The sequence below is a fragment of the Apostichopus japonicus genome, chromosome 3 (genome assembly GCF_037975245.1).
Source record: "Apostichopus japonicus isolate 1M-3 chromosome 3, ASM3797524v1, whole genome shotgun sequence".
In the NCBI taxonomy this organism is placed as follows: Eukaryota; Metazoa; Echinodermata; class Holothuroidea; order Aspidochirotida; family Stichopodidae; genus Apostichopus; species Apostichopus japonicus.
Genome location: NC_092563.1, coordinates 22,020,334 through 22,046,741, shown reverse-complemented (window position 1 = coordinate 22,046,741; position 26,408 = coordinate 22,020,334). Strand labels below are relative to the sequence as shown.

At 37.3% G+C, this 26,408-nt stretch overlaps 3 protein-coding genes across 8 annotated transcripts in view; all 3 read left to right on the top strand.

The window, feature by feature from the left end:
• Window positions 1-26,408, top strand: part of LOC139965474 (uncharacterized) — a 172,637-nt gene that overhangs the window by 142,705 nt on the left and 3,524 nt on the right. For all 6 annotated transcript variants that reach the window (XM_071967865.1, XM_071967872.1, XM_071967871.1 and 3 more), the window contains 2 exons: window positions 39-159; window positions 25,930-26,317. In XM_071967865.1, coding sequence (XP_071823966.1) covers window positions 39-159; window positions 25,930-26,317 — 509 coding nt within the window. The remainder of the gene's footprint in view (window positions 1-38; window positions 160-25,929; window positions 26,318-26,408) is intronic.
• LOC139965492 (uncharacterized) lies at window positions 681-7,967 on the top strand. The gene is made up of 2 exons (XM_071967912.1): window positions 681-1,015; window positions 2,342-7,967. Exons 1-2 carry the CDS (start codon window positions 707-709, stop codon window positions 2,516-2,518), a joined length of 486 nt encoding a protein of 161 aa, XP_071824013.1. The 5' UTR covers window positions 681-706; the 3' UTR covers window positions 2,519-7,967.
• Window positions 16,664-26,408, top strand: part of LOC139965471 (mitochondrial inner membrane m-AAA protease component paraplegin-like) — a 92,273-nt gene continuing 82,528 nt past the window's right edge. Inside the window, exon 1 of the mRNA XM_071967848.1 lies at window positions 16,664-17,124. Within this exon, the coding sequence (XP_071823949.1) occupies window positions 16,780-17,124 (345 nt within the window). The 5' untranslated portion in view covers window positions 16,664-16,779. The remainder of the gene's footprint in view (window positions 17,125-26,408) is intronic.

Sequence of the window (26,408 nt, the reverse complement as noted above, 5' to 3'; positions counted from 1 at the left end):
GCTATTATTCCATTTTAACATTTCTCGATTGTTGACAGGAGTTGATGTTGGTAGGAACTCTTTTGGATTCATGGAAGTGAGGAAAGCATTCCATTATGCCTACCAAGTGCTCACCCAAGCTGTTGTACCTCACATAGACCAAGAAAGTAATGGTCATAGGTCAGTGAAATGCCAGAATTTTGTCTCCTTTTTTCTTTTGCTTTTCCTGTATATTTCATATCATAATTTTATTTTACCTATCAGGGTATTTTTCTTTTGTCAAACAGTCAGGCCCAAATGAGGCTTTAAAAAAAAGACTTTCTTTAGAAACTTACCAAACCAAAGTATAGCAGTACACAATTTTGACTGAAAGTTACATATACTCGTTGTTTTGAAATTTACTGTCAAAAGGTATCCTACCAACAAAGGGAAACCAATACTGATTGTCATATGCAGTAAGAAAAGATCGTCGATTGACATATGTTTACATCTAAACAAAAAAGTGTTGACCCTTAACCTAGATCACACTAGGTTGCCTCCAGAGGTACAGTGTTAATATTTCATTAAGCAACATTACAGTTATTTCCACTCAGATTGTCCCCTAGATTTATTTGTTCCTTTTCCTTTTGGTTTTGCTACACACAGCATCCTCGGTCGCATTATAAGGGTAACAGACAAAGTGATGGACCATAGGTTATGAGTCCAGCAAAAGTGGGCCTGGAAAGCAATGGCTATGTATCCACACAAGTTTTCCATACATTGTAATATACCTCAACCAGATGCCTTCTGTTTACTGGACACAGCCTTGAGGATAGTACAGCCAATTCGCCCTGTGAATGCTACAACCATCATCCTTGCTGACAGTTCTCAGAGAAATAGCCAAGAGACAGGATCTTGCCAAGAGGTCAACAAAAAAAGTGTAATGAATCCCACTGCTGCCACCAATATGTCCAACTCCAACGATGTCATCAACAACAAAATCACGTCTATATCTTCTTCTTCCTCTGGTGAAATTGTGTCTAGTTCCAGTGATTCTGTAAGTTGTCTGCTCAATATTGCAATTTAATCCACTCCTCACAAATACTGAAAAGAAGAAAAAGATAGGTTCAAAAACATTTGGAAGCATTTTACAGGATATTATAATAGTCTTTGATACAGGTGATGTTATCTTGAATTCAGGTCCTTGCTGTTTTCATTAACTTCACCAAACAACAAGATTCCAGAAGATTACAAATTACCCTGGAATTAAAGTGGTAAACCTTTCAGAAAGGGAGATTTTTGAAGTGAGAGGAAGTGGACGTTGAAGTAGATCCAGGGGGTGAGGTGTGGGGAGCACGGTGATAAAATGTCGCAGACTTTTGTAAGCTATTATGATTCAAGTTCATATTTAGAACAGAGACAGGTAAGTATCGTTGTTCATAAAAGCCCTCAGCAGTAATTTTTAGGGTGTTTGAGGAGTGTAAAGTCACATAACATTAAGTAGTAAAATAGTTGTTCTTAGCTTTCACAGCAGTGCGGTTTGTCTCCTCAACTATTTGCAGAGTAATAACAAATGTGAATTTTGTGTATTCAGTCAGCAAGGTAACATTTACGACAGGAATGTGAGTGATCCTTGTATTAGCACATATTCCTGTCAAAGGTACCTCACAGTAACACCAATTAAATTGTCATAAAAAGAAAGGTTATAGACTCATTATTCAAGTTATTTCTGGCTAAATGCAAGTTGATTTTGCTGTTTGCCAGTAGACATAAGATAAGGCAGTTACATTTTTCAGCCAGTAGACAATAAGAACATAAAGACATTAATTGGGTTACAATCTTCATTTCTTCAATTAAGAAAAAAAAAAAGGAGTAGCTGCATTTCCGTATGCAGCCTACGAATGAAGTATTGGACAAGCAAAAGTAAATTTGGCTTTTGCGTGAATTCGAGGAAGTTGCTAGTGTGAATTATTAATTTAGTAACTAGAGTTTCTATGCATTTTCTTAGCTAAAAATGGGAATTTGTAGGTCTGTATTAGATTAACAAACATATATTTCATACTAGAACATTTTAGCATCACACCCTCACTTCTAGGGCACCGCCCACTAACTCTCTTCCACACCTACCATTCAGAAGAGATGCTATGTGGTTTTGCAGACTTTTTCTTCTTACACTTTGGTGTCCTTTTTGTCTGTCCTTGCATCCATAATGAATGATTATTTGTTTAAAAATTAAGTTATTCTCTTTGAAATACCTATTTGCGATGGGGGAAGGGTGGGGGTACTGTCTTGCTCTTTCGGTACTTTTTGCCCGTCATATAATGCGCCTTCAAAATCTGAATCAGATAAAAATCATTTTGTTTACCCTTTTGTAATTTTCTAGGAATCGGAAATGTCTTCACAAACTTCTGGTTCTTCCAAGGACACCATCGACTCTGTCCAAGGACCCTCTAAAAGGGAGGCTGCCCCTAGTGTTGGACCTGAAACTAGTACTGACAAAGCCTGGACACAGGAAATTAAGAAACCAGTCTCCCATGGGCAGACGTATCACAAACAATGAAAATTCGGCACACGGTGCAATCATACTTCTAACTCTGTCCGTGGTAACGCAGGGAAATCGCTGAGCAAGCAGACCGCCAAGGAGCGGCAAGTAGTCACGCTTCATATTGAGGTCACCGTCTCATCCAATAACAAGTCTGAAATTCAAACGTCTCTTCCGAAGGGAAACTCCCAAAATTCTCCAGGAGGGACCTCTTCGTCGTTACAGCCAGTGGTATCAAAGACTTATAGAAGCAAGAATTATACCAACCAGCATGGCAAATTCTGCCACAATAGCGGTGGCAACTCAACCCAGAGTGGCAGCAGTGGCGGAGACAATAATACCAATGGCTGTCAAAATAGTAACTCTGTGAACAAAAGGTTAAAGAAGAAGCATAAAAAGGATAACTCTAAGAGAGGGGAAAAGAACTGAGTCAAAAGAAGAGACAAAAAGTGCCTGTATTATCTCGGTTTTAATTTATGAAAGCGACAAGATTGGTTGGGGGACAAGAAAACCAACAAAGAAGACTATGAAATTGGTAAACAGACAAGACTAAAAAATAATCTAGAAAATCAGCTGTGCTTTAAGGAGGGAAAAAAAGAAGAGCAATGCTGTTAGTTCGGTTTCATGATTTGTGATGTGCATGGATGTACTGAAATGAGCAAAATAAGGAGATTTGAGTCGATTAAAAGTGTTTACCGTGATTCCAATCTGAAATTCACTCAAAGAGAGTCCGTTTATTCAGTATTAATGTGTTTCTAATCTCAAAGTGAAGCGGATAGTGATCAAACACGTCTACTTTCACACTGTCAGCCTTGTCAACAATGCAATTTTTGTTTATATCAAATCTTTTTCTCTGGATGATTTGTTTTAACTATTCGGTAAAGATTTTTGTTTTGGAAGAAAGGAGGTGTAGGAAGGGGTGGATGGGTTTGTTTGGTAAGGAAGTAAACCAGGAATGATTGGTTTTTTCTTAGCAGTGACATAATGTCAGTGAAAAATGGAAAATATACCATTTAATGACGATATCAGTGACAAAGAAGCCATATTTTGTTGGTTTCTTCTCACCTAGGAAGAGAATATAAAGCATAGTGAAAAGCCTAACAATTTTTTCGTAATGTTGTCATACTGTGACAGGAGCAAAAGCAAGACGATGGAAAATTTGTAGTGTCGATATCAAAGCGAAAACAACTAAAAAAGATAAAAAATGAAAACAAAACTTAAAGACACCCCACCGACCCCACCCAAAAGAAAAATGCTAGAAAAAAAGAAAAGAAAAAACAATTTGACAGCAAACAACTTGTACAGGATGATCACAGAGAAGTAGGAAAGATATTATATTATTATTATGCAGGAGTTCACTTTTCTTTTAGAAAAGACTTGGTTTTGACAAGATTAGTGGATGTTAGTTCTAACAGTTTATTTTTGTGACATTTTTAATGGCTTTGAGAAGAAAATTTTATCCGTAACCTAGAGCAATAATTGTGAAGTAACCAAGGTAGTGGGCAAGAGGTACATATTGTTTCTGAAATTGTAAAGCAGAGTTGGTCTCCATTTCTTCAAACTGTTCTTGTATTCGCCATTTCGACGAAGGTGAATTTGATAGGAGGGTCGTTGGGTAATTATCTGTTGCAGGTTGGATTTTGGTGCATTATTCGGTTGTTAGGTAGTGAAGGTGCCAAGCTTTTATTTTTTTCTTCATTTATATAGGACTTTCTTCCCTTGGCAGCTATGCACATTTGTGTCTGGTTTTATGATGGGAGTGATAAACATTTCAAAATTGTTGCTATTGGCACAAAAAATATATAAATAAAATAGCCAAAAAAGTGAAGGGATATAAAATATACAAAGGTTAAATTGAGAAGATGTGGTAATGGTTAGAAACACATTGGTGTACTATAGTAAGGTTAGTTTGAGTGATATGGGAAAGGGTAGGTGGGTGGCAAAGAGGTCCTTTAATCTGTCGTTAGCAGTTACAACGAGATATCTTCTTGGTCACAACTAATTATTGCTGGGCAAGTCGTTACAGGTAATCGATCAAGATTCTCCCTCGCTGCCCTATACTTTTCATGAATTTCAAAACCCATGAAACATAAATACTGTTTCTTATTTTATTTCATGATGTACAGGACGTGGTCTTGTGCTGTGGATGTGTGTGTTTTGGGGATATGTGTGTCTTTGGGAGATGTGGGGAGTGGGAGAAGGGGGGGGGTGGGTAGACATGGGTGGAGGTTGGAGGGAATTAGTGATCAAATTAATCCATTAACAGCAGCAAACTTTATAGACCAATTCAAAAAGGAAGTACTTAAATAACTTGTAAAATGGAAATTCATTGTAACAGGGTAATATTGAATCATGTAATTGACTTCAGAAAGATAAAAAAAAATGATACAGAATAATTGGAAGTGCATGAGCAGGAGAAACTAATAATATAATTGTTATATTGTTGAGAAAAAATGTATTTTGTTTGTTACTATTTGATATATAGGGGGGTTAGGCATTCAGGAGCATACTATTGCATTAGGACTCATGTGATTATTCTCCAGTGATCAAATTTTAAAAAAAAGTATAAGGAATTGAGGCAATGCCATGGCATTCATAGAGAGAATTTGGGATGGCAAAGATGAGAAGATAGTAGTTGCTAAGACCTTTGACATAAAATGCAGTATAACATTTGATTTCATTCTTTATATTATTATGAAAACATTAAAAAGAGAAAAATACCAGTTGTAACTGTGAAGTTAAAACTTAACAAAAAAGTCAGTTTTACTTGGTTTTGCCTGACAGCATTAGACAAAAAAAGTACAAAAATTCCCACCGGACATTAGCATTTGTTGCATCATAGTGAGTGACCCCTTTTGGTATCCATTTGTTTATAATTGACTGTAACCATTATTGTTTCCATTTAGAGATATTAATAGTGATTTCAATTAATACCTTTGAGGTATTTTTGAACATTCATGAAGCACAATGATCAGAAATGCATCCAATTATAGGTTTTAATTTTGAAAAAACACTTATAAAACTAGTGTGGATCATTTTCTTATAATACAGAACTTTTTTTTCTCACATTTTTATTTTTATTTTCATTATCATATCTTTGGATGACTTTAAGAAGGACAGTGTACATTCAAATTGGTATCATTGACACAGTTTACCCTTTGTTGCTCATGCTGTCACTGCCATGGAATTTAGCACTAGAAATTTAACATTAATAGGAAAATTAATTATAAAAAAAATTAAAAAAATCACAAACTATTCCAGTATGTTTAGGGAACTGGGAAATAAAAAGAACAGAATATTATTTGAGTTAACAGAGAGAAAGAATGTAGAAAATGTAGTAACATAAAAAATAACAAAAGAAGCCAAACGATGTATTTTTAAATTTCAGTTAATGGGAATAACAGCCACCTTTTGTTAAGATACGAGAAAGTTTATACAAGATCAATTGACATGTGTCAAGCAAACGGATGCTGCTCTTCAAAAACATGTTATATTTTGTGAGTGTGCAGTATGGTAAGGGACGATAATGATTGTGTGCCCAGTGTATAAACTATTCAAGAATATTGGTTGGTATTGTTGTGGCTGTGCTAACCCTCGTGCAGTGATCACATTGCCATTGTTAGTGTGAAGCGTATTCTAGTTATTGTTATTGTGAAGCGTATTCTAGTTATTATTATTATGACGTCACCCATGGCTCGCGCATTGGTGGTTTGCGCTGTGGTGTGGCGGGGTATAAATCACTCGCTATTAGAAGCGTATCTTTTGTTTTAAATGATTCGGGGTTGGAAGACAGCCAAACTGGTTCAAATTGGTTGAGTGCCCATTTGCATATGCTCGTCTGCATATCAGGTTGGCACTCAACCAATCAAGAGTTTGGTAAGGGGTGAGTTAAAAGTTTACACCAATCGGGTTCAAGGGCAGAGCGTGTGCCCTGTGCAACGCGTCTTAATTTGTTACTTTGGAATCAGGGGTTTAAGTGTTTCATAAAGATATAACGAGGAGTTGAAGTTTATCTCCCGAAGTCTACAGACGTAGAACAGTAGGCTCCGTAATTTATATTTACGTATTTAGACTTCGGGCTCTTTACACTTTAATTATCCAAACTTACAGTTTTATCCTGAATCAATAAAAGAAGACATATAATATCCAGTACCCGCTTTTCCTGTTTATTTCACGTTTCACGCTCGGTTCGACGTTACCAGTGTAAGGCCCGGCTTACCGTTCCTGAACTACCTAAGATAAGCCTTACATTAGTAACACAGTGTATCAACATTTTTAATCTGTTGAAATCCTAATCAAAGAATACAGATTCATGATATGTTGAGAGATAGATGATGGGTTACTTTTTAGATGGAAATCTTTATCAACTCAGCTTAGAAGTGTTGTTTTACTTTGTTTTGCATTTTCCTTCATTTTGGTAAATCAATACTCTATATCGATTCATATTATTAACTGCATAATGACCAGCATGTACTACAATGTAGTATGTTATACAATACAACCTTCAAATAATTATTCTCATGTTACCATGGCGAGTAACTGGCCAAAAATGGGTAAGGCTTGGTAATAGCATTTTCTTTAAAGTAACCAAAGATATGAACATCAATTTTTTTTTTCATTTTGTTATGATGGTGACCTATGTGGAGACCCTCTTATTAAAAGTTTTGGGGAAGGATTGAGGTTCGTATAAAGTTAACAAGTCTACTGTGAAAATGCAAGAAAGTGTTTGACACCTAGCCGTTGTGTCAACCAATTTAACTATTTTTAATTTGACTGTTTCATGTGACGTGTTGTATTGATGATATTTCTACTGAATAAGATGTCACAAATGAATCATGGAAGTAAAGAACCTGTAGATACAAGTTATATGTGAGAGTTTGACAAATTTGTGATTATCAGAAATTCCAATCTTCCAAATTGGACAGCTTGACAAGAAATGCTGTTATATATCCATCCAAGAAGGGATATGTGATAGAAGCTTGCAATATGTGTAAAGAAAGCTCAGTTTGATTTGTATGGGTGGGGGGGGGGGGGGATAGTTGGGAGGATAACTGGGGTGAAGGAAAGCTGGGGGAGGAGGGGGTACGTGTTTGAGTGATGTGAGTGAGGGTAAGTGGGGAGGGAGGGTTAATGATGTGCTGCAAGAGAAAATATGAAAGAAATAAGAAATCTGATAACTACTTCTTTTCAATAAACAGTGTTTGGGAAACTTGTTGTATCCTCTTGTGAGAAAGGCATTGACCAAATTGATTCTATGTCAGTGTCGAGGTGGAGCATAGGCAAATAGGGCACAACAAAGCTGTTTGAGACTTTAGGACTTTTTAATTTTTTTAAATCTTATGCATCAGTTCTCCAGTGTAAAGGACATGTTTTTGCTCTCAGGAAGAATGGAAAAAGGCCAAAAAAAGTAATAAAATAATTGTAAAAACGAAAATAATATCAAAAATAAACAAAAAGCAGTATATTATATCATTTGTTGCGTTTATTTGATGGTCTGGTTTTCTATTGTCCAGTTTTGGGCACCAAATTTCTTACTTTTTGAGAAGGATACCAAGGATATAATTTGGGCTTAAAAAAATGAAATCTGCCCAATACATTGTAACCACGGTAACCACGTGATCATGACTATTTGGAAAGTGAAGAAGAATCAGGAGTCTCTTTGAAAGTAAACATTACTAGTCTGTTTCACATAGGCGTACGAGGCGGGGGCAGGGGGGCAGACTGCCTCCCCCCCCCCAAATTTCCAGAGGACAAGAAAGTCGGGCAAAAGTCCTGAGAATTCGGGCAGCCTAAGAGGAGAAAAAAAAAACAGATATAAATAAGTAGTAGTTCGCCCGAATCTTTCTCATATTTTTGCCCGAAAATTCCGTGGAGAGCGTTCTGCGTTATTTGTTTTGTGACATTAGCATCGATATAGGCCTAATGATTTTCATTATTTAGCATCATGATGCCCCAATATTTCTGTGTAACACCACCGTAAGCGCAGCTCATCTTGGCTACCACGTTTTTGCACTATCGCCCAAAATTATTAACAGGGAACGCCGCTCACAATCGTGGTGACAAGCATGGAGATAAGCAGTCTCTGAAGTGGAAAAACCGCAGTAAACAAGCCGAAAAGTACATGTTTATCATATTCTGTTTTTTATACTTTTTTGTGAGACAAATTGCATTTTCACTTGACACAGTGACATTTTCCCGCCTACCGTGCCTACGTGTCGTTGAACAATGTATGATTTTCTGGGGGTAGCTGAGTACAATCTTAAAACAACATATACAGCAACTAAATAGCAGCTCTAAAAATGTACTGTCCTAGTTTTCCCCCACAAAGTGATGTTAACATTTCTTCTTCTTCTAATTTACCAAATTTTTGGGGAAGTGTAAATTGTTAAACCTGAGATTATAAAGTAAAGAATTTTTAGATGCAACTTGCAAGGCCTCAGAAGTGCCATTTCCAGCAATCTGAGAGGCATACTTCGGCAAGAGAATTCTTGTACGCTACGCGCCAACCGATGGTGGCGCACCGGTCTGACGGGAAATTTCGGGCAAACATGCTCCGCCCCCCCCCCCCCAAACTGAAATGGTCCCGTACGCCTATGTCTGTTTATGCTTGTAAGTAATGGAGGCACAGTGTGTGGGGTGATACTACAGGAAGAATTACAGACGTAATATACAAGCAAAGTTGAGGTTGTTTTCAAGAGACATGTCCGTATTGTTTTGGTACACATGAGTTCGTATTCTAAGGCAGAAACTTCAGACCTTCATCATACAGCAGGTCACACTTTTGATACATTGCAATGGACCATTGGTCCTTCTATTCTCTAATCGGATAGTTCTTTACCGTGAAAGTTACTTACAGGAGACACAAACCCAACCGTCATTACTGTGATAGAGGTGATGACCACTACTGAAGTGGGTTAGTACCCCCCCCCCCCTCCCTAGTCCCCATAACAGCACCACCGCACAACCAGCAGATTCAAACCAAACCACCATTAATGATGTCAGTAATAGCAAATCACGTCATGGATAGCTTCGGCAAGCAAGAGGTCGAAAAAAAAAATCCATTTCCATTTGTACATAAAAGGCAGCATATGAGGGTCACGCTGAGTTCTTTCCATTGTGTCAGTTATCGTCATGGTATATCGTTTCTGTAGCGTTGCGGAACCGGTGGGAAAATAAGTCGCCGCAATTGTAACGTTTTACACCGTGAATGCATTAGCTGGTACTGCCGTTTGTTCTGGTTTTGTCGTATTTCTCAATTGTGCTGTTCAAAACACTGATATCATTAGTATTGACTTTACGAAATGTTGAATAGCTTGTTTAGAATTTCCTTTTGTTCACTTTTCGCCATATTTTCAAGCTTATTGTTCAACATTGTTCCGTGGTAGGCACTACGTCTACGGACGATTGAGTACGGTCGTCGTCGTTACCTTGTGTTGGGTGTTATTACATTTGCAATTGTGCTGTTCAAAGCACTTGTATAATAATAGCACTTTGTTCAGTACAGTGCAGCATAGGTTCCTGCCCAAAACAATCATATCAGTGCCAGGCAAATTCGTTTACTGCATTTCCATGTAGCAGCTATCAAGTTGTATACCACAATTTCTGTTGGCATAGGGAGTAGGGTGTGCACCACGGTTATTGTAGAGTTGTTTTCTTCTATAGGATAGCAGAGCAGTGTTTTCTCTCTTTTTTACTTTTACCATATTGAAGCGATAACCCCTTTCTTTTGCAGTGAGATATATATTGCATTTGTGGTTCTTTGAGCTCGTGGTGGAAAAGAAAATACGGCAGACACACAAGTAAATCAGTAGGATATGAGATATGTGTGATATGTTACGTATTAAAATTGACAGCTCGTTAATGAAAATTGCCAAAATGTTCGGAGCAATTCAAATCTTCTTCTAAAAGGATGCACAATCTCGGAAAATAACGTCCTATTTCATTGGGGTTACATTACGATTGGTCAGAATAAACAAGGTGTGTCGTGGGCTGTGTGTCATGGGCATAAGTTTCAGTAAAACAGTTAACCCAAATATTTATATTTTGCAAAGTCCGACTCGCAAAGATATGAAATATTACATAAAGCAGAAAGAAGTAAAGATTGTGGAAAATTATGTCTAACTTTTATAGTTCATGAAACATGCATAGCGCCAAAAGGGAAGGAAAGAATCCTTTGTTTTACCGTGGGAAGACTAAACTCAGTAAGTCACAGCAGAATTCTATTGGGCTGGGGTAGGAGGAGGCCGGGAGGGTGGTCCATCGTCTCACCTAAGCAAGAGTAGGACTATTGGGTGTTGGCCTTATTAAGCCAAACATTTTCGGTTCATTTTTTACGTCTTTCTTCGTTGTAGTGTTTCATTTGACTTTGATTTAACGTTTGCACCTTGAGTCGAAATTCCGCGTGTCGTATGGAACTTGAGTATTTTCTTTAATAGAAACACAAAATTAGATCAGACCTGCGTGTTTTGTAAGCAGGCACGTAGCCAGCTTTCGTGGTGTGAGGGTGTAAGGGGTGTGGGGGAGGGGGCACATTTTCGTCACCATTTTGAGAGTCAGTGAGGATGAAATTTGATTGGCGCCTCTTTTGATATGACTTTTCCCGACACCATTATAGACTATACCATGTGTTACGTGTTACAATTTTAGAGCGAGAGAGAGGCGAAATAACTGTCTGAAATTTGTTCTGTTCGTGGAGGATCTATAGGAACAGCCAAGGGACGGCTGCCCCCTCCCTCTTTGAGAAAACTTTGTTTCAGTAAAGGGGAATTAAATGCAAAATGGTTCTATGAGTTTATTTATTTCCAGTAGCATTTTGAATAGGATCTGCGTTTGAAACAAACTTTCGAAACAGCTCAGAGCCACACGTGCTTCAATATTTAACGTTCTTCTTTCCTTCATTAATGTACTCTTTTCGCTTCTTCTTATATGCCATTGTTGCACAGGATCTTATTAAAGCTGTCAATATAATCCCGATGATTTATGGACATACACGGATCCTCGCCTTGCCAGTAATTAATGACACAGAAAAGCATAAGAAACAACGGAGATTTTCTTGATTTCTTCTCACCGAAATGGTACTCCATTTATTTTTACCTGTTAAGTTTTTTCTTAGTTAGATTTGGATTCTCCCAACACCAACGTTCCCCTGGGAAGTACGCGTTGGACATTAACGTATAACGTCTGTTAACGGGATGCTCACTTGTGGCTTCCGTACAAAATTAAGTACCACATAGCTTTTTAGTTGCACTGTTTGTAGTTTGTCATTCACAAATGCAAGCTGACTTAGTGAACATGGGGTGCTGTCTGGTTCGACTACCCATTCCTCCAGCTGGTAGGTTAACTTTACAACACAGCTTTCGTGTTTTTTTTCTTTTCTTTTCTTTCAATAAATTTCCAATATCTGTTTATTCCATCACTGTATATGTTAAGAGAATATTTAATGTACTATCATGTTAAAGATATATGGTTATTATGATTATAGGCCTTTACGATTCTACATTTTAGAAAGTTTATCCAATCCACTCACTCAGCCAGCTCACTCAAAATTCGTAAAATATGAGATATCTTACAAAATTAAAAGTTATACTCACATCGGGACCTAAGCGCTGAGGCCGGTGTCACGTGGTCGGCATTCAAGCGATGTAAATTCACAACTATCATTCCCAATGCTCCTTCGTTCCACAAACATGGATTTAGAAAAACTTTGGATGATGAAACTTTTTTAGTAAAAATTGGGAAAGGAGGTACCGTAAAGGGTGGTACCAGCCATGATTATTACTAGGAAGAGACGTAGAAAGTTCTGATATGAAAGACATGAAAAGCATAGACTCAAATTGATTTGTGCTATTATAGTATTTATAGTATATCTCTCTGTCTAAAGAAATGAAACCATCTATTTCACAATCAAGTTTTGAAATCACGTAGTCTAGTGTACGTACAATTCACTGCACCAGACAATGACAGAAATGGGGATGAGATTTCCATAAAGTGTTTCAAATTCTTTAATTCGATGAGATGATCTAATGTTAATAGGTGAGATAATTCACTGCCCGTGGATCGATAAATTGGCCACCTCTACTCACTTTCAGGACTGGCGTTAGAACCAGTGTCGTAGGAAGGTACTTTTGAGTAGGGGGGGGGGGCTGAAGACTGATGGCCGGCCTGGGGGAGGGGTCAAGGGGAGGGGTGTCCCCCTCCCCTTTGGAATTTTTTGCATTTCCAGGTGGCCTCAGATGCAATTTGGTGCAATATAGCACACGTCTACACCCACTCCATTTTGTAAACTTAATTTTGTATTTTCACCTGACCTTAGATGCCCCCCAGCCCCCCGGTTCCTACGCCCTTGGCTAGAACGGTTGGTTCTGATTCTGTACCCCTTTCTCAATCTCAATTCCTACTCAGAGAAATACATCTCTTTGCCAAAACTTCACTTTTCATGTTGCTGAAATCTGTCCTTAAAAAAGCCATCTCGATTTTCGCCCCCAATCACTGATCCATTTCCCCGTTTTTACTTCACAACTGTCACATATAAGCGCTACTGTACTACTCTATATATCAAACATACGGAAAATCATTGTCATGTTCACGTCAAAACAAACATACAGTATAAATATTATCCATGCGTTATATTGCTGTGTTGCTAACCATCTTTTCCAATGAAGAATTACGTTACGTAAAGAGGCGAACTGGTGATTGGTCAATGTTCAGTGTACCCTCTGCGCTCGCGAATCCCATGGAGCGCCAAAAGTGAAACATGCATCAGCAGCAATGATCGCAGTATCTAAATCAGTGTGGCTGACAAAAGCCGAAAAAGGAGGATAAGGTTACCTCACGCACTGAAGAACGAGAAAAGACAAAGGTGTTGGTTTACGATAGGAAACTATGTGTTTGAAAAAGTTACCATTAAAACAAATTGTATGAAGACAACGTTTTACTTCTTTGAGGACACGGTTTTGTGAAACAAAGTATTCGAATTTTTAAAGCAGAAGATTTTATCAATACGTTTGTGACATACAACAAATTTAAAACTAGGTTTATAGTTTCGAAATTTAATAGTGAAATAAACTAGTTTCAATAAGTTACACTCTCTAATGTTCTTTCTAGGCCAATATAAAATTCGTGCGGGAGAAGCTCGTAGAACCGCGCCAGTTTCTGCCCACTTTTTCCACATTTTGATAGCTTATACTGTACTCTGTATACTCTTGAAAATTGTTCTTCAAATAAAGCAAGACATAAGGTTATTCTATAGAATAAAGGGAACATGGCAACCATAAGCGTACGGGACCATTTCAGTTTGGGGGGCAGAACTTTTTGTGCCCGAAAGTTCCCGTGACACTATTTAAGCGGAGCGCCACCATCAGTTGGCGCGTAGCGTACAAGAACATTTTTTGGCAAATAATGCCTTTCAGATTGCCGGAAACGGCAATTCTGAGGCCTTGCAAGTTGCATCTAGACATTCTTTATTTTATAATCTCACGTTTTAGAAATTTACACTTCCCCAAAAATTTGGTAAATTAGAAGAAGACAAAATGGTAACATCACTTTGAAGGGGAAAAATGGGACAGTATATTTTTTAAGCTCCTCTTTAGTTACCTTATTTATTATTCACAGTACTCAGCTACCCCCAGAAAAACATACATTGTTCAACGACACGTAGCCGGGATAATGTCGCTGTGTCGGGTGAGACTGCAATTTGTCTCCCAAAAAAGTATAAAATATAACTAAGAATATGATAAACCTGTACTTCTAGGCTTGTAGGCACACCCCCCCCCCCCCCCCGCCATCCATGAAAAATATATACACTCATGTCAGTCTTTGATCCTTAGTGACTCCCTTACAGTGAAGTATTGGGTGTTCACAATTATAAGTAACTGACTGTATAGTGTTTCCTCTTTACTTATAGCTTATCTTAGCATGAAAACCTGTCTTTGAGTAATTGTGACATCTCAATTACACTCGTGAGATTAGACGTGTTTGCTATAACGCCCTTTATCTTTGTGCCACATCATTGATATTTCTGATCTGGTCGTCACATTCTCTGGTTTTCAGATACTTTACCAGTGCAGTGTACTGATGATAATAATATCCAGGATGTCCGTCATGACAGGAGTCTACTTGGTCTTCAGATCCATCCTCCCAGGGTTCAATCAGTTCCTACAGAGTTTGGTACGCCGTCATGTTTGTTAAATGTTCATCTTATTGGAGGATATGTAAAGCATTAAAAGATTGATCTTACCAGGATTTAAGTATCTCCATATATCATATTCCAATCAATTAGAAACTTCACTTTATATCCCTTCTTTCTCTTCCTAAATATTGGCTTCATTACAGTATAAGATTACGCTAAATATCAAGTTGTTAAAGTAAACTTACTTATTAGAATTGTGTATAAGGATGAAGAACCATGACGCACTGCAATAGAAAGTTCCACGATCCATGGCTATAGTTACTACGTATTATTATCATGCATATTCATTAACTGCAATATATTGAATAGCCAGTTGGTACAAATTTCCAATGCTTCACAACGCTATTGTCTTATATTGAACAGCCGTGTTTAAAATTTATCAAGTACAAGCGAGGTGGTCATAGTGCTCCCACCGTCAATGCGATTGCTTTGAAGCGGGATATGAAAGTACATCAATACCAAATATTGTCCCAGCTGAGTGACATTGAATAATATGCAGATATTCAGAATTGTCCATGTTCAGAAAGACTCAGCCTTCAGCTCATCAATGTAATAGTTTTAATAGAAAGAAAGCTTCAATTCAAGCCAGCAGTGCTCTAGTCGAGTACATGTAATTCAAGTACTTCCGGGTACTTCGGGTTTCGAGTACCAAGTTTCTAGTCCGATTATTGTTTTTAATAATCCGAGTACCGAAATGGAGTACTTGTTCATCCGGCTTCTTTTTCGAATTCCATACACAAAGGCCGTTATGTTAATGTCCAAGATTAGTATTGTAAGCAAACGAATATTATTAACCCGACACCGTTCTCTTTGATTTGTTGTAGATGAATTAAGTCCACCAATTTCTACTGACCGTTGTTTATCTGAACATGGACGCTGGGTCACCCATCCCACCGACAACCATTGAATCATTTAAAGTGGATTTTAGATTTTCTGAAATGAACCGGATGGAGGACGACATCACGTCAACAACATGTTGCAGTTTTTCTTTCATTTTTTTTTTGTGTGATACTGTTCATGAGGGTGACGTCATCTTGCCTCGTTTCTGTTATAGTATTTTAATGTATTGTTATAAAAGAGCGCGTTTGTCTGTAATATATTTTTCCATCGGTGTGTGCACAGGATGTATTGTTTACATTTACTTCTTTACAGTACATAGACTGTACCCATGCATCATGCATTTATTATGCCTATATGAGCCATGAACACCAGTGGTACTTCAAAACGACGTCAGTTTGACTTATCTATAACAGAAGCTTGCCTCACCGCCTCCCCGTCCTCGCTTGAAGGGCCTCTCCGACCCACATGCGAGTTTCTAAAGTAGTCCAAAAAGAATGGTTGCCTAGGACCAAGTCCACCAACTATAGTCCACTTAGAGACCCTGGCGAGATATGAGCAATGCTTACTTGCATTTTCAAACACTTATATCTAATAGCATTATAGCTGCTAAATTATATCCCCAAGTCACTGCTTACAATGGTTTGAACTTTTTCAAATTTCCTCCAATAGAGCGATTTTTTAGATAATTTTAATGTTCTGAAATCTTGTCATAATAGGGGAAGGTAGTCCTCTACTTTGTTAAGCCATCTGAAGGTTTTTTAGAGGATTTCCTATCACATTGTATATATTCATGTGATGAAACAAAAAAAAATCAGTCAATCAATGTGTGTATGTACTGACGACTATGAAATAGTACTTAAATGTTTGTTTGCTACTCACCCCCCCCCCCCCCCCCGCCATGGAGGCTTATAGACTCGCAAGCTGACCGTAGCCAATCTCTCGGCACACATCCATTTAACGTCCATGTCGGAAAGTTGTTATTGATCAACACCCTTGCCAGACGACACACATTGCTGTCGGCGGGGAATCGAACCGGCTATCTCATGACTGGGAGACGCCGGCGTTAACCACTAGGCTATAGACTCCGCCTATAGACTCCGGCTATAGACTCCGTTATGATGTAATCGTAACAATTTCCAAACAGTGGTGGAGAACTGACAAATAACCTTGTAGCCCTTCCAATCTAAACACAAATCGTCAACAAACTGGATACAGACCGTTTCTTCCATCCCTAGAGTGAACCTTTTAAATCATGAGTGGAGTTATTCGTTTAATTTCAACCAAAAGAGAGTGGTCGAAGAAATTGGGAGGAAAAATAATCGTTAGAGAAAACCGTAAGAAAGTTTCTGCTCGAAAGAAATCAACGTGTACTAGTTTAGCGAAACCTGTGAGAACCGCGCATAACGTATGGAATGAAAGGTCTAGTGCAAGTTGTGCAAATAACCAGTACAAAGTATCGCAACTTAATAATTCAAAGTACAACACAAATTGTCATCACTTGCAATCATCGGTGTTCAGCACATGTTCGGCAAGACAAGGCAGAGCAAGGAACCAAGTCAGAAGATATGTGTGTCAGAAGATATTCAACTTGGCAACGGTATGCATTAAGTCGCACACTCCTGCAGTTTATAACTACTGTAGTCGTAATGTTGTTTCATCATTTTTATGCATGCAAATGGTTCACAGTATGCATTCATGTATGTAAAATTTTGTTGTGGTGGCAACTGTGGCATTCACAGTATCATAGGCTAACACTTGCACAAGCAAATGTACGTATTGTCTGTAATTTGAAAAATTAAAAACAAAAATGATGACGGATACACAGTGAACACTAAATACGGTCAGACATTCAACTGCCAGGGAAGAGCTCACAAGTCAAGACTATTTATAAATGTGTCATTCTAATGGCTACTGTATATCTGCTACAGAAAACTGTGAGAGAGAGCCAGATAGAATTTATGGTACTAAGCATAGAGTAGTGGTTACACACAACACATGTACAGTTAAGAACGAAACCTCAAAGCTCCTGCCCAGTACCCACACATACACATGATTAATGTTGTGCATATTTAACAATTTTCTTGTCTGAAATTTGCATTTCTTTGAACTGTGTAAATAAGCCAAAATTCTGACAAAAGTACATTGTCATAAAGTTAGTTACCATGAAAAGATTGTTTAGTAGAAGTGGAGTTTGTATGTACAGTATAAAGAGGCTTTAAAGTTTGATAACCATAAACTTATATGCAGGTCACTTCAAAGATCTTTCAATAACTATTTGACACAGGATGAAATGAGATCTTATATGAGAGTCATTGGGAAAGTTTCCAGTTGAAAGTTTCAGAAATTTATGTTATATAAAACATGCTCAACTTGCATTAATGCTGGTTAACTCCAGCAGTAATTTGTGCAAGTGGTTCATGTATCAGAATGGATTACGAAAATGTACACTCTAATGTACATAGCAAACTTAGAGAATGCTTTTAATCTTATAGATACCAAGCCTAATTCTTTAAATAGGGGGTTGCTAGTTCCCATCTTCAAGAACATTTCACTTGGGTTTAGAAATGAGATTTAGCCTCTAAAGCTTAAGAAAAAAAAACAAGGAGCATGTTGAACAGTTGAGTATTCATAGAGTTGAGTCCACATTGAAATTGTTCATTTGATTGTGTTCTGGTATCATTTTAGCCATGCCATTTAATATTAATGTGTGGTTGAATACATTTCTCAATCTTTCTACTGTACGTACAATCAGGTATTTAAATTTTAATTGCGTTTTGTACAGGAACATACCAAACATGTGCATGTGTATTATGGTATTTTTTGCAGCAAAGAAACCAAGACCCAAATTTAGTATGGTATTTACTTAGCCCCCTGATACAACCATGACATTGTCTACTGTTATGATGTGTAAAGTCAATATACCATTTTGGCAGCATTAATGAAAGCCATTTGAGAAGCTACACACAGTACTGTAAACCAATGCTTTCTTTTTTTTCCAGATCACCTTAACTGAAACACTGTTTTTCATTCTTTTTTCCTATAAATATCCCTTCTCAGGTTTCATCACAATGGAGTACCCAAAGAAGGAGAGTGTTCAATGCTTTACTAAGCATAATACAAAGATCTAATTTGAGCAATACCAGTTTGAAAAATATTCTGGGCATAAATGGTAAGCTCCAGGTCTGATTTTGTGTTTCCATAATGTCTTGATCAAAAAGAACTTGGTAAAATATAGAAATGAGAATACTATTTGAAATAAAATCTTGTAAACTAAGCCAACAATTGTTTATGTTGGTCATTTCAGTTTCAAAAAGAAATCAGGCGATAGGGGTCATTCGTTAACATTTTTAAATATGCATGATGTTACGTTAGGATGGCTGACTTAAGATTGAAAGAGCTGAGGAAGAACAGTGATGTCATACCTTTTGTTTAGGACCCTTCATTAAATCATTATTTAAAACAAAATTGAGATTCTTGATTTTATAATCAAATATTTAATCGCTACTATTTCAAAGCTTGTGAATTACTGTACTTTGTTTATTTGTAAAGCAAAATGTGTAACATTAGTCTGCCTTGCCTTTTGTTTTAATAATGCTAGTGTATGGAATTAATACTCATTTGACCTAGCTATAAATTTGTAAATTCATGTTGTTGACTAAAAGCATTGTTAATTGGGTACACTGAGCCTAAGTAATCTTAAACCAAAGTGTGTTACCTTTTGTGATGAGAATGTTAGCTGTGTGTAATTATTTTGTGATCTTCTTTCTTCAGAAACTTTACAATTTTCCAGCTCTCCCAGACAATCCAACAGACAAAATCAAAATGATGAGAAACAGGAACAAAAAGATGAAGAAGGTACAGTATGGTGTCTCTCTGAATATTGAGTCTAAAACAAAATGTATTTATTTTGTTGGGAAGATACATTGATGAACACAATGATTCAGTTTTCATAATTAGCATGTCTAGGATTAATGTTTTCTAAATTTGCATTAAACTTTTACAAACAGTTTTAAAGATATTTGGCCAAACATACATTTGTGATGAAATCAAGATAGCTGACAGACTCGAAAATAGTTGGTTATAATTTTGAACAGACAAAATGAATGTTTGTGAAAGTGTATCTAGGACATGTCACCTGTCTGCTACAAGTTCACTCTTGGTACAACAATGGACCAACTTCAGCTGTTTTTATAATATCAAAAATTACTCGTAGGAATTGCATTCATGTTTCTTGGGATGCTTTGAAATTTGTTTTGCCTTTGTTATTTCAAGATAAGGTATAAAAGTACTCCCTGGAATCGTCTTCCAATTTTTGTTTGTTTTGATTATACAGATCCTCAGAAGGGAGGCTTGGACAATGATAATATCCGAATGTTGCTAATGCTTCTCCTTATAATCACGTTGCTAAACATGCTCTCGAAAAGAGATGATGCCCAGAACATCTCCTGGCAGACATTTATTAATGACATGTTATCCAAAGGAGAGGTGAAATATTTTATATTCGAATTCATCATTTTCACATTTTTGGATTGAAAAGTAAAACCTCCAAGCATTCCTTACCATAATTTCCAGTACAGTCTGTGAATGTAACTGTACAATTGTTACAAAGTTACAACTGTACAAAGTTATAATTTTATTTCATTTATTTTCTCAACAAATTGGTCACTTTCTTATATACAAAAATAGAAAAGAGTAACATTTTTTTTTATTACTAATCAGTTTTTCACAAAGTGGAGTAGTGAGAGGAGTCACATGCCAGTTATACCACCCATCTCCACCGTCCCAATTTGATAGTTATTTCTAAACAAGATAAGGTTAAGAACTCCATTAAATATGTCAAGGTGCTGGTTTACTCTGTTCAATTAACACTGTGGGTTGTAAACTCCTGTAACTTGTGATATAGTCAGATTAAAACAAAACAGAACCAGATACATCAGTTAGGTAAGAACTTTGCATCCTTGAGATTATAAAACTTTATAAGAGAAGTCAGTGTCCTCTGGTATTTGTCTCTCCAGAAACCATTATTAAAAGTATTATTGAAAGTAAAAGAAGTTTGATGAAGCCCTTTTGTACAAAATGTTGAAAGCACACGTTTGCATGTTAACAATTTTCCATTTTCCCTGCCGCATCTTTAACTTGGAAAAGGTCAAAGGTCTGTCTGTCACATACTACGATTCTGATGGAAGTGGTGAGGCATCCAATCCAGAATCTGACGTTGACCATGTGTTCTTGCATGATGGTGCCATCATGTTTGGTAGAGAGGTAAGAACTTAACAGGTTATGAGGCATGCAGTAGGGTATTGACTGTTGAGTATACTTCGTGGAACAGGGCATATTATGGGAGACAGGCAATGATATGAGAAACTGATAATGCTATGGGGAATAGAGCATATTATTGGGAGTGAGTCATAGATTGATGGATGGACCATGCTATGGGGAATAAAGCATTATATGAGTATGGACCATGCTATCGGGAATGGTGCATACTATTGAGATGGACCATGCTATAGGGAATTCTGGAGCATAATATGAGTATGGACCATGCTATGGGGAATGGAACAAACTATTGGGATGGACCATGCTATAGGGAATGGAGCATGATATGAGTATGGACCATGTTATGGGGAATAGCATTATATGAGTATGGACCATGCTATAGATCTTTACACACCGTTGCGTTCCTCGTCCCGTCTGCTTTTAACTGTTCCTAACATAAGAACTGCAAAATTTGGACCGAGATCTTTTAGCTATGCTTCGCCAGTTTTATGGAATTCACTCCCTGAGGTTTTAAGAAAAATTGAAAGTTTTACCCTGTTTAAATCCAAACTTAAGACTCATTTATACTGCAATGCTTATAATATCTGAATTCATTTTATGTATTATTATTTCGTTAATTTTTTTCTTGTTATATATTTGTTTTACTGTTTATCATGTAATTATTATATTCTTTTATCCACTTTTTTTATTAACTTAATTTAACTTGATTTGTTTTTTTTTTTTAATTCTACTTATTTTTGTTTTATTCTTCATCATGTAAAGCGCATTTGAATATACATATGTTATAGTATTTGCGCTATATAAGGATCCATAATAATAATAATAATAGGGAATGTAGCATACTATTGAGATGGACCATGCTATGGGGAATGGAGCATTATATGGTGTTGGAACATGCTATAAGGAATGTAGCATACTATTGAGATGGACCATGCTATGGGGAATGGAGCATTATATGAGCATGGACCATGCTATAGGGAATGGAACAAACTATTGGGATGGACCATGCTATAGGGAACGGAGCATTATATGAGTATGGACCATGCTATGGGGAATGTAGCATACTATTGAGATGGACCATGCTATGGGGAATGGAGCATTATATGAGCATGGACCATGCTATAGGGAATGGAACAAACTATTGGGATGGACCATGCTATAGGGAACGGAGCATTATATGAGTATGGACCATGCTATGGGGAATGTAGCATACTATTGAGATGGACCATGCTATGGGGAATGGAGCATTATATGGTGTTGGAACATGCTATAAGGAATGTAGCATACTATTGAGATGGACCATGCTGTTGGGAATGGAGCATTATATGAGCATGGACCATGCTATGGGGAATGGAAGAAACTATTAGGATAAACCATGCTATAGGGAATGGAGCATTATATGAGTATGGACCATGCTATGGGGAATGGAGCATTATATGTGTATGGACCATGCTATGGGGAATGGAGCCTACTATTGAGATGGACCATGCTATGGGGAATGGAGCATTATATGAGTATTGACCATGCTATAGGGAATGGAGCATTATATGAGTTTGGACTATGCTATGGGAATGGAGCATTATATGGGGATGGACCATGCTATAGGGAATGGAGCATTATATGAGTTTGGACCATGCTAAGGGGAATGGAGCATTATATGGGGATGGACCATGCTATAGGGAATGGAGCATTATAAATTTAAAAAAAAATAATGAAAAGGTGCACCTTTTCACAAAAAGGGCAGTTTTTCACAAAAGTGGAAGGGCATATGCCCCGCCCCCCAACCCCCTCCTCTTCATTGCTTCTAGTTTTACCATCCCGGTCTATGTGGTAAACTCTTTAAAAATAACACTCAAACTTTCAGTACTGACACTTTGAACTTTGGGTGGGTAGACTTATTAATATTCATTATTAATATGATTCTTTATTCCTTCTTTGCAGTGATATCGATCTTGTCTTTCTCGGAGATCTAGGAGACAATCCCTGCCGTCGCCTCGGAGAGGAGCTAAAGAACTGTGCACTCCCTTCACAAGGGACCATTAAAGTACTGGATAAAGCCACTGTAAGTCCAATTATTGTCAGGAAATATCTTCTTCTGGTCATATATGTCTGTGTTTGTTGAAATGTGCACAAATCTGAAGGGAAAGAAAACTGTATTAAACAGATAGTGAGAGTAAATGTTGTTTGCAATCAACAAACCCCGTTTAGTCATCTGTCTAGTATTTCTATAGACTATCCAAGTTTATCTAAGTCCATTAGAAGCCTTCCACTCTGCTAGTGGGTCACACTATTTGGTAAGAAACAATCACCAAAGGGCAACGTGGAAAGAAAAATAAATTTCACATAGTTGCTTCTTTGAATGGTTGATCTATAAGGAAGGGAACGTAGGTAAAGTACCAGAAGTGGAGGAGGGGGAGGGGGGGGGGGGATGGTGATAAAATGTTCTGACCATGTAGTCTAGATATATACAGTAGGAAAGTGCATATGCAGGCTGGGCAGACAGGTTGGTATTGTCATGCATAAATCCACATGTAATCTGGTCAAGTGATAAGAAACAGAGTAGTGTATTGTACAGTGATTAGTGTATAAGTTGACTTATATAAGCCTTTCTGGTAAGAGTGAAGTATGAACATAGTGTCCAAAGGTTTTGGATCCCAGGGTGTGCACTGAGCTACTTGTTAAAGTTGTCATAATGGCCACTGCCTAGCTAGCTTGCACCATCAGGACAAGGAACATATGAATACAGTGATACTTCAGTTTTGGATTTTGTTAAAGAATGTTTAAGGATGCCTGAAATTCATCCCTTAATATTTAAAAATATTGTCCAGAAGTTTTCATATTAGTTATTGATAGATAACCTAAAAATACAAAACAACACTTCACCATAGCGTATTCGTATCTGCTTTATAGGTCTACTATTCAAGTGTCAAACATGCATATTTGTGACATGGAACTTGTTTATCCAGTTTTTCACATTTATTACCTATTAGCCATGGAATCATGGCTTCTCATAAACTCTGGAAGCTTCTATAACAGCCACGACTTGTACAGTAGGAGGCCACAGGAGAGATGGCAACATTTCTGCCATGAGCAGTGTCCTAGCTGTATAGTTAACTCACTACCTTCAGCCCAACTCATTTCTTTGTAAAAAAGAGGGGTACACATTTCCCAATCTGATGAAGTGATAAAGTCATAAATTATTATCTGAGTTTGGATTATTTTAATATATTTTTTTGTCTATAAAGGTGCCCATCGTGAAACTGACAGATGCCTTCACTCAGATTCGGGTTGATATCAGCTTTAATGTAAAAACCACCACAGAATGTGCCAAGTTTATTGAGGTGAACTATTTGAAACAGATGAATGTAGTTTGCTGTGTCACATTTTAAAAATTGTTCCAAAAAGAAGAGAATACAAAGTAGGTTTTTTTTAATTAACCAGCGACCTTATTGATTTTGGTGCTCATCTCAAGAATATTAATGAGGTCACAGGGTCAAATGAAAACATTTTTCAGAATTGATAAACTTTGTGTGAAGGTGTTGGTAGATAGCGGGTATATACATGATAATGTATGTTCAATGTGATATTATGCACGATTTTATTATGGGGCAGGGCTTGAGTTGAATTTTGCTAAAAATAATCAACAATGACGAAAGCATGGGATTATAATCTCAATTGGCAAGGAATCTCAATAAGCCCACTGGCTTTCTGGTCTAAGTTGGGTGGGATTTTTTTTGTTTAGCCCAGACTTGATCCAATAATCTCTTGTATTTAATTGTGTAGTTTTTTTCTCTCTCTCTACAGTTACATGTTTCCCCAGAACCAATCAATTATGGTGTTCTTTTAATTGGATTCTTTGAGCTGTATGGAGTCAACTTCAACTATTTCAAAACAGGAATTACTGTCGAAAATGGCGGTAGCTACTTTCCCAAAGAGGATGCCTCTTTTATGACCGACCGCTTTAGCCTACTCTGTTAAAAGGATCCACTCAATAATGGTAAGTCCAATTTACACTGCCCATTTTTTTCACTAAAAGTTCAACTTTTATGATATCAAAGTAGAAATATTCAGAATATTGTCAACTTCTCATTCAATTTGGGATATGTCATAAATATTCCTTTGCATTATAAAATGAAATATTTCCTAGTTTAAGGCTTCTGAGTTTTGCTATTTTTCTTTGTGTTATCAAATACTGTATATTCACATGTGATGGGAGGGGGTGAGTGGAGGGGAGATGAGAAAAAAACAGTATAAACACAAACATCTCTTTACCTTTAATACATGGCAGAGAATATAAGGAAGATCTGCTACCAAACAAAAGAACACAACTGAGGGGAAAGATAAGGGTTGTATTCATTTCTGCATTAAGAAATAAATAAACATGATGTTAATTGCCCAGGAAGAAGCTTTCTCTACTTTCATGTCAGATTAAGCTATTATTCCATTTTAACATTTCTCGATTGTCGACTGGAGTTAAATCTTGGCAGGAACTCTTTTGGATTCATGGAAGTGAGGAAAACATTCCATTATGCCTACCAAGTGCTCACCCAAGCTGTTATACCTCATGTAGACCAAGAAAGTAATGGTCATAGGTCAGTGAAATGCTTTTTCTTCACAAAACTTCTAGAAAATATCGGGTAAAGCTTCCATGTATTTCAGCCCTCGCCCCTTCCTCCCCCTACATTACTTTTGATCAATCTGTCAAGTTGTAGCATATTTTACCTATCAGGGTATATTTCTTTTGTCAAACAGTCAGGCCCAAATGAAGCTGGAAGAGACTTTCTTTATAACCTTACCACAGTATAGCGGTACACAATTTTGACTGAAAGTTACATATACTCGTTGTTTTGAAAATTTACTGTCAAAGGTACTGTCAAATTTACTGTCAAAGGTATCGTACCAACAAAGGGTAACCATTACTGCTTGTCATATTCAGTAAGAAAATATTGTTGATTGAGAAATGTTTAAATCTAAACAAAAAAGTGTTGATCCTCAACCTAGATCACACTAGGTTGCCTCCAGAGGTACAGTGTAAATATTTCATTAAGCAACATTACAGTCATTTCCACTCAGATTGTCCCCTAGATTTATTTGTTCCTTTTTCTTTTGGTTTTGCTCCACACAGCATCCTCGGTCGCATTATAAGGGTAACAGACGAAGTGATGGACCATAGGTTATGGGTCCAGCAAAATTGGGCCCGGAAAGCAATGGCTATGTATCCACACAAGTTTTCCATACATTGTAATATACCTCAACCAGATGCCTTCTGTTTACCGGACACAGCCTTGAGGATAGCACAGCCGATCCACCCTGTGAATGCTACAACCATCATCCTTGCTGACAGTTCTCAGAGAAATAGCCAAGAGACAGGATCTTGCCAAGAGGTCAACAAAAAAAGTGCAATGAACCCCACTGCTGCCACCAATATGTCCAACTCCAACGATGTCATCAACAACAAAATCACGTCTATATCTTCTTCCTCTGGTGAAATTGTGTCTAGTTCCAGTGATTCTGTAAGTTGTCTGCTCAATATAGCAATTTAATCCACTCCTCTCAAATACTGAAAAGAAAAAAAGACAGGTCCAAAAACATTTGGAAACATTT

Bases quoted from the DNA above. Each gene is read 5' to 3' on its own strand.
- LOC139965492 (XM_071967912.1), top strand. From the start codon at position 707: ATGGCTATGTATCCACACAAGTTTTCCATACATTGTAATATACCTCAA. The intron at 1,016-2,341 runs GTAAGTTGTCTG...GTAATTTTCTAG, and splicing joins TGTCTAGTTCCAGTGATTCT to GAATCGGAAATGTCTTCACA.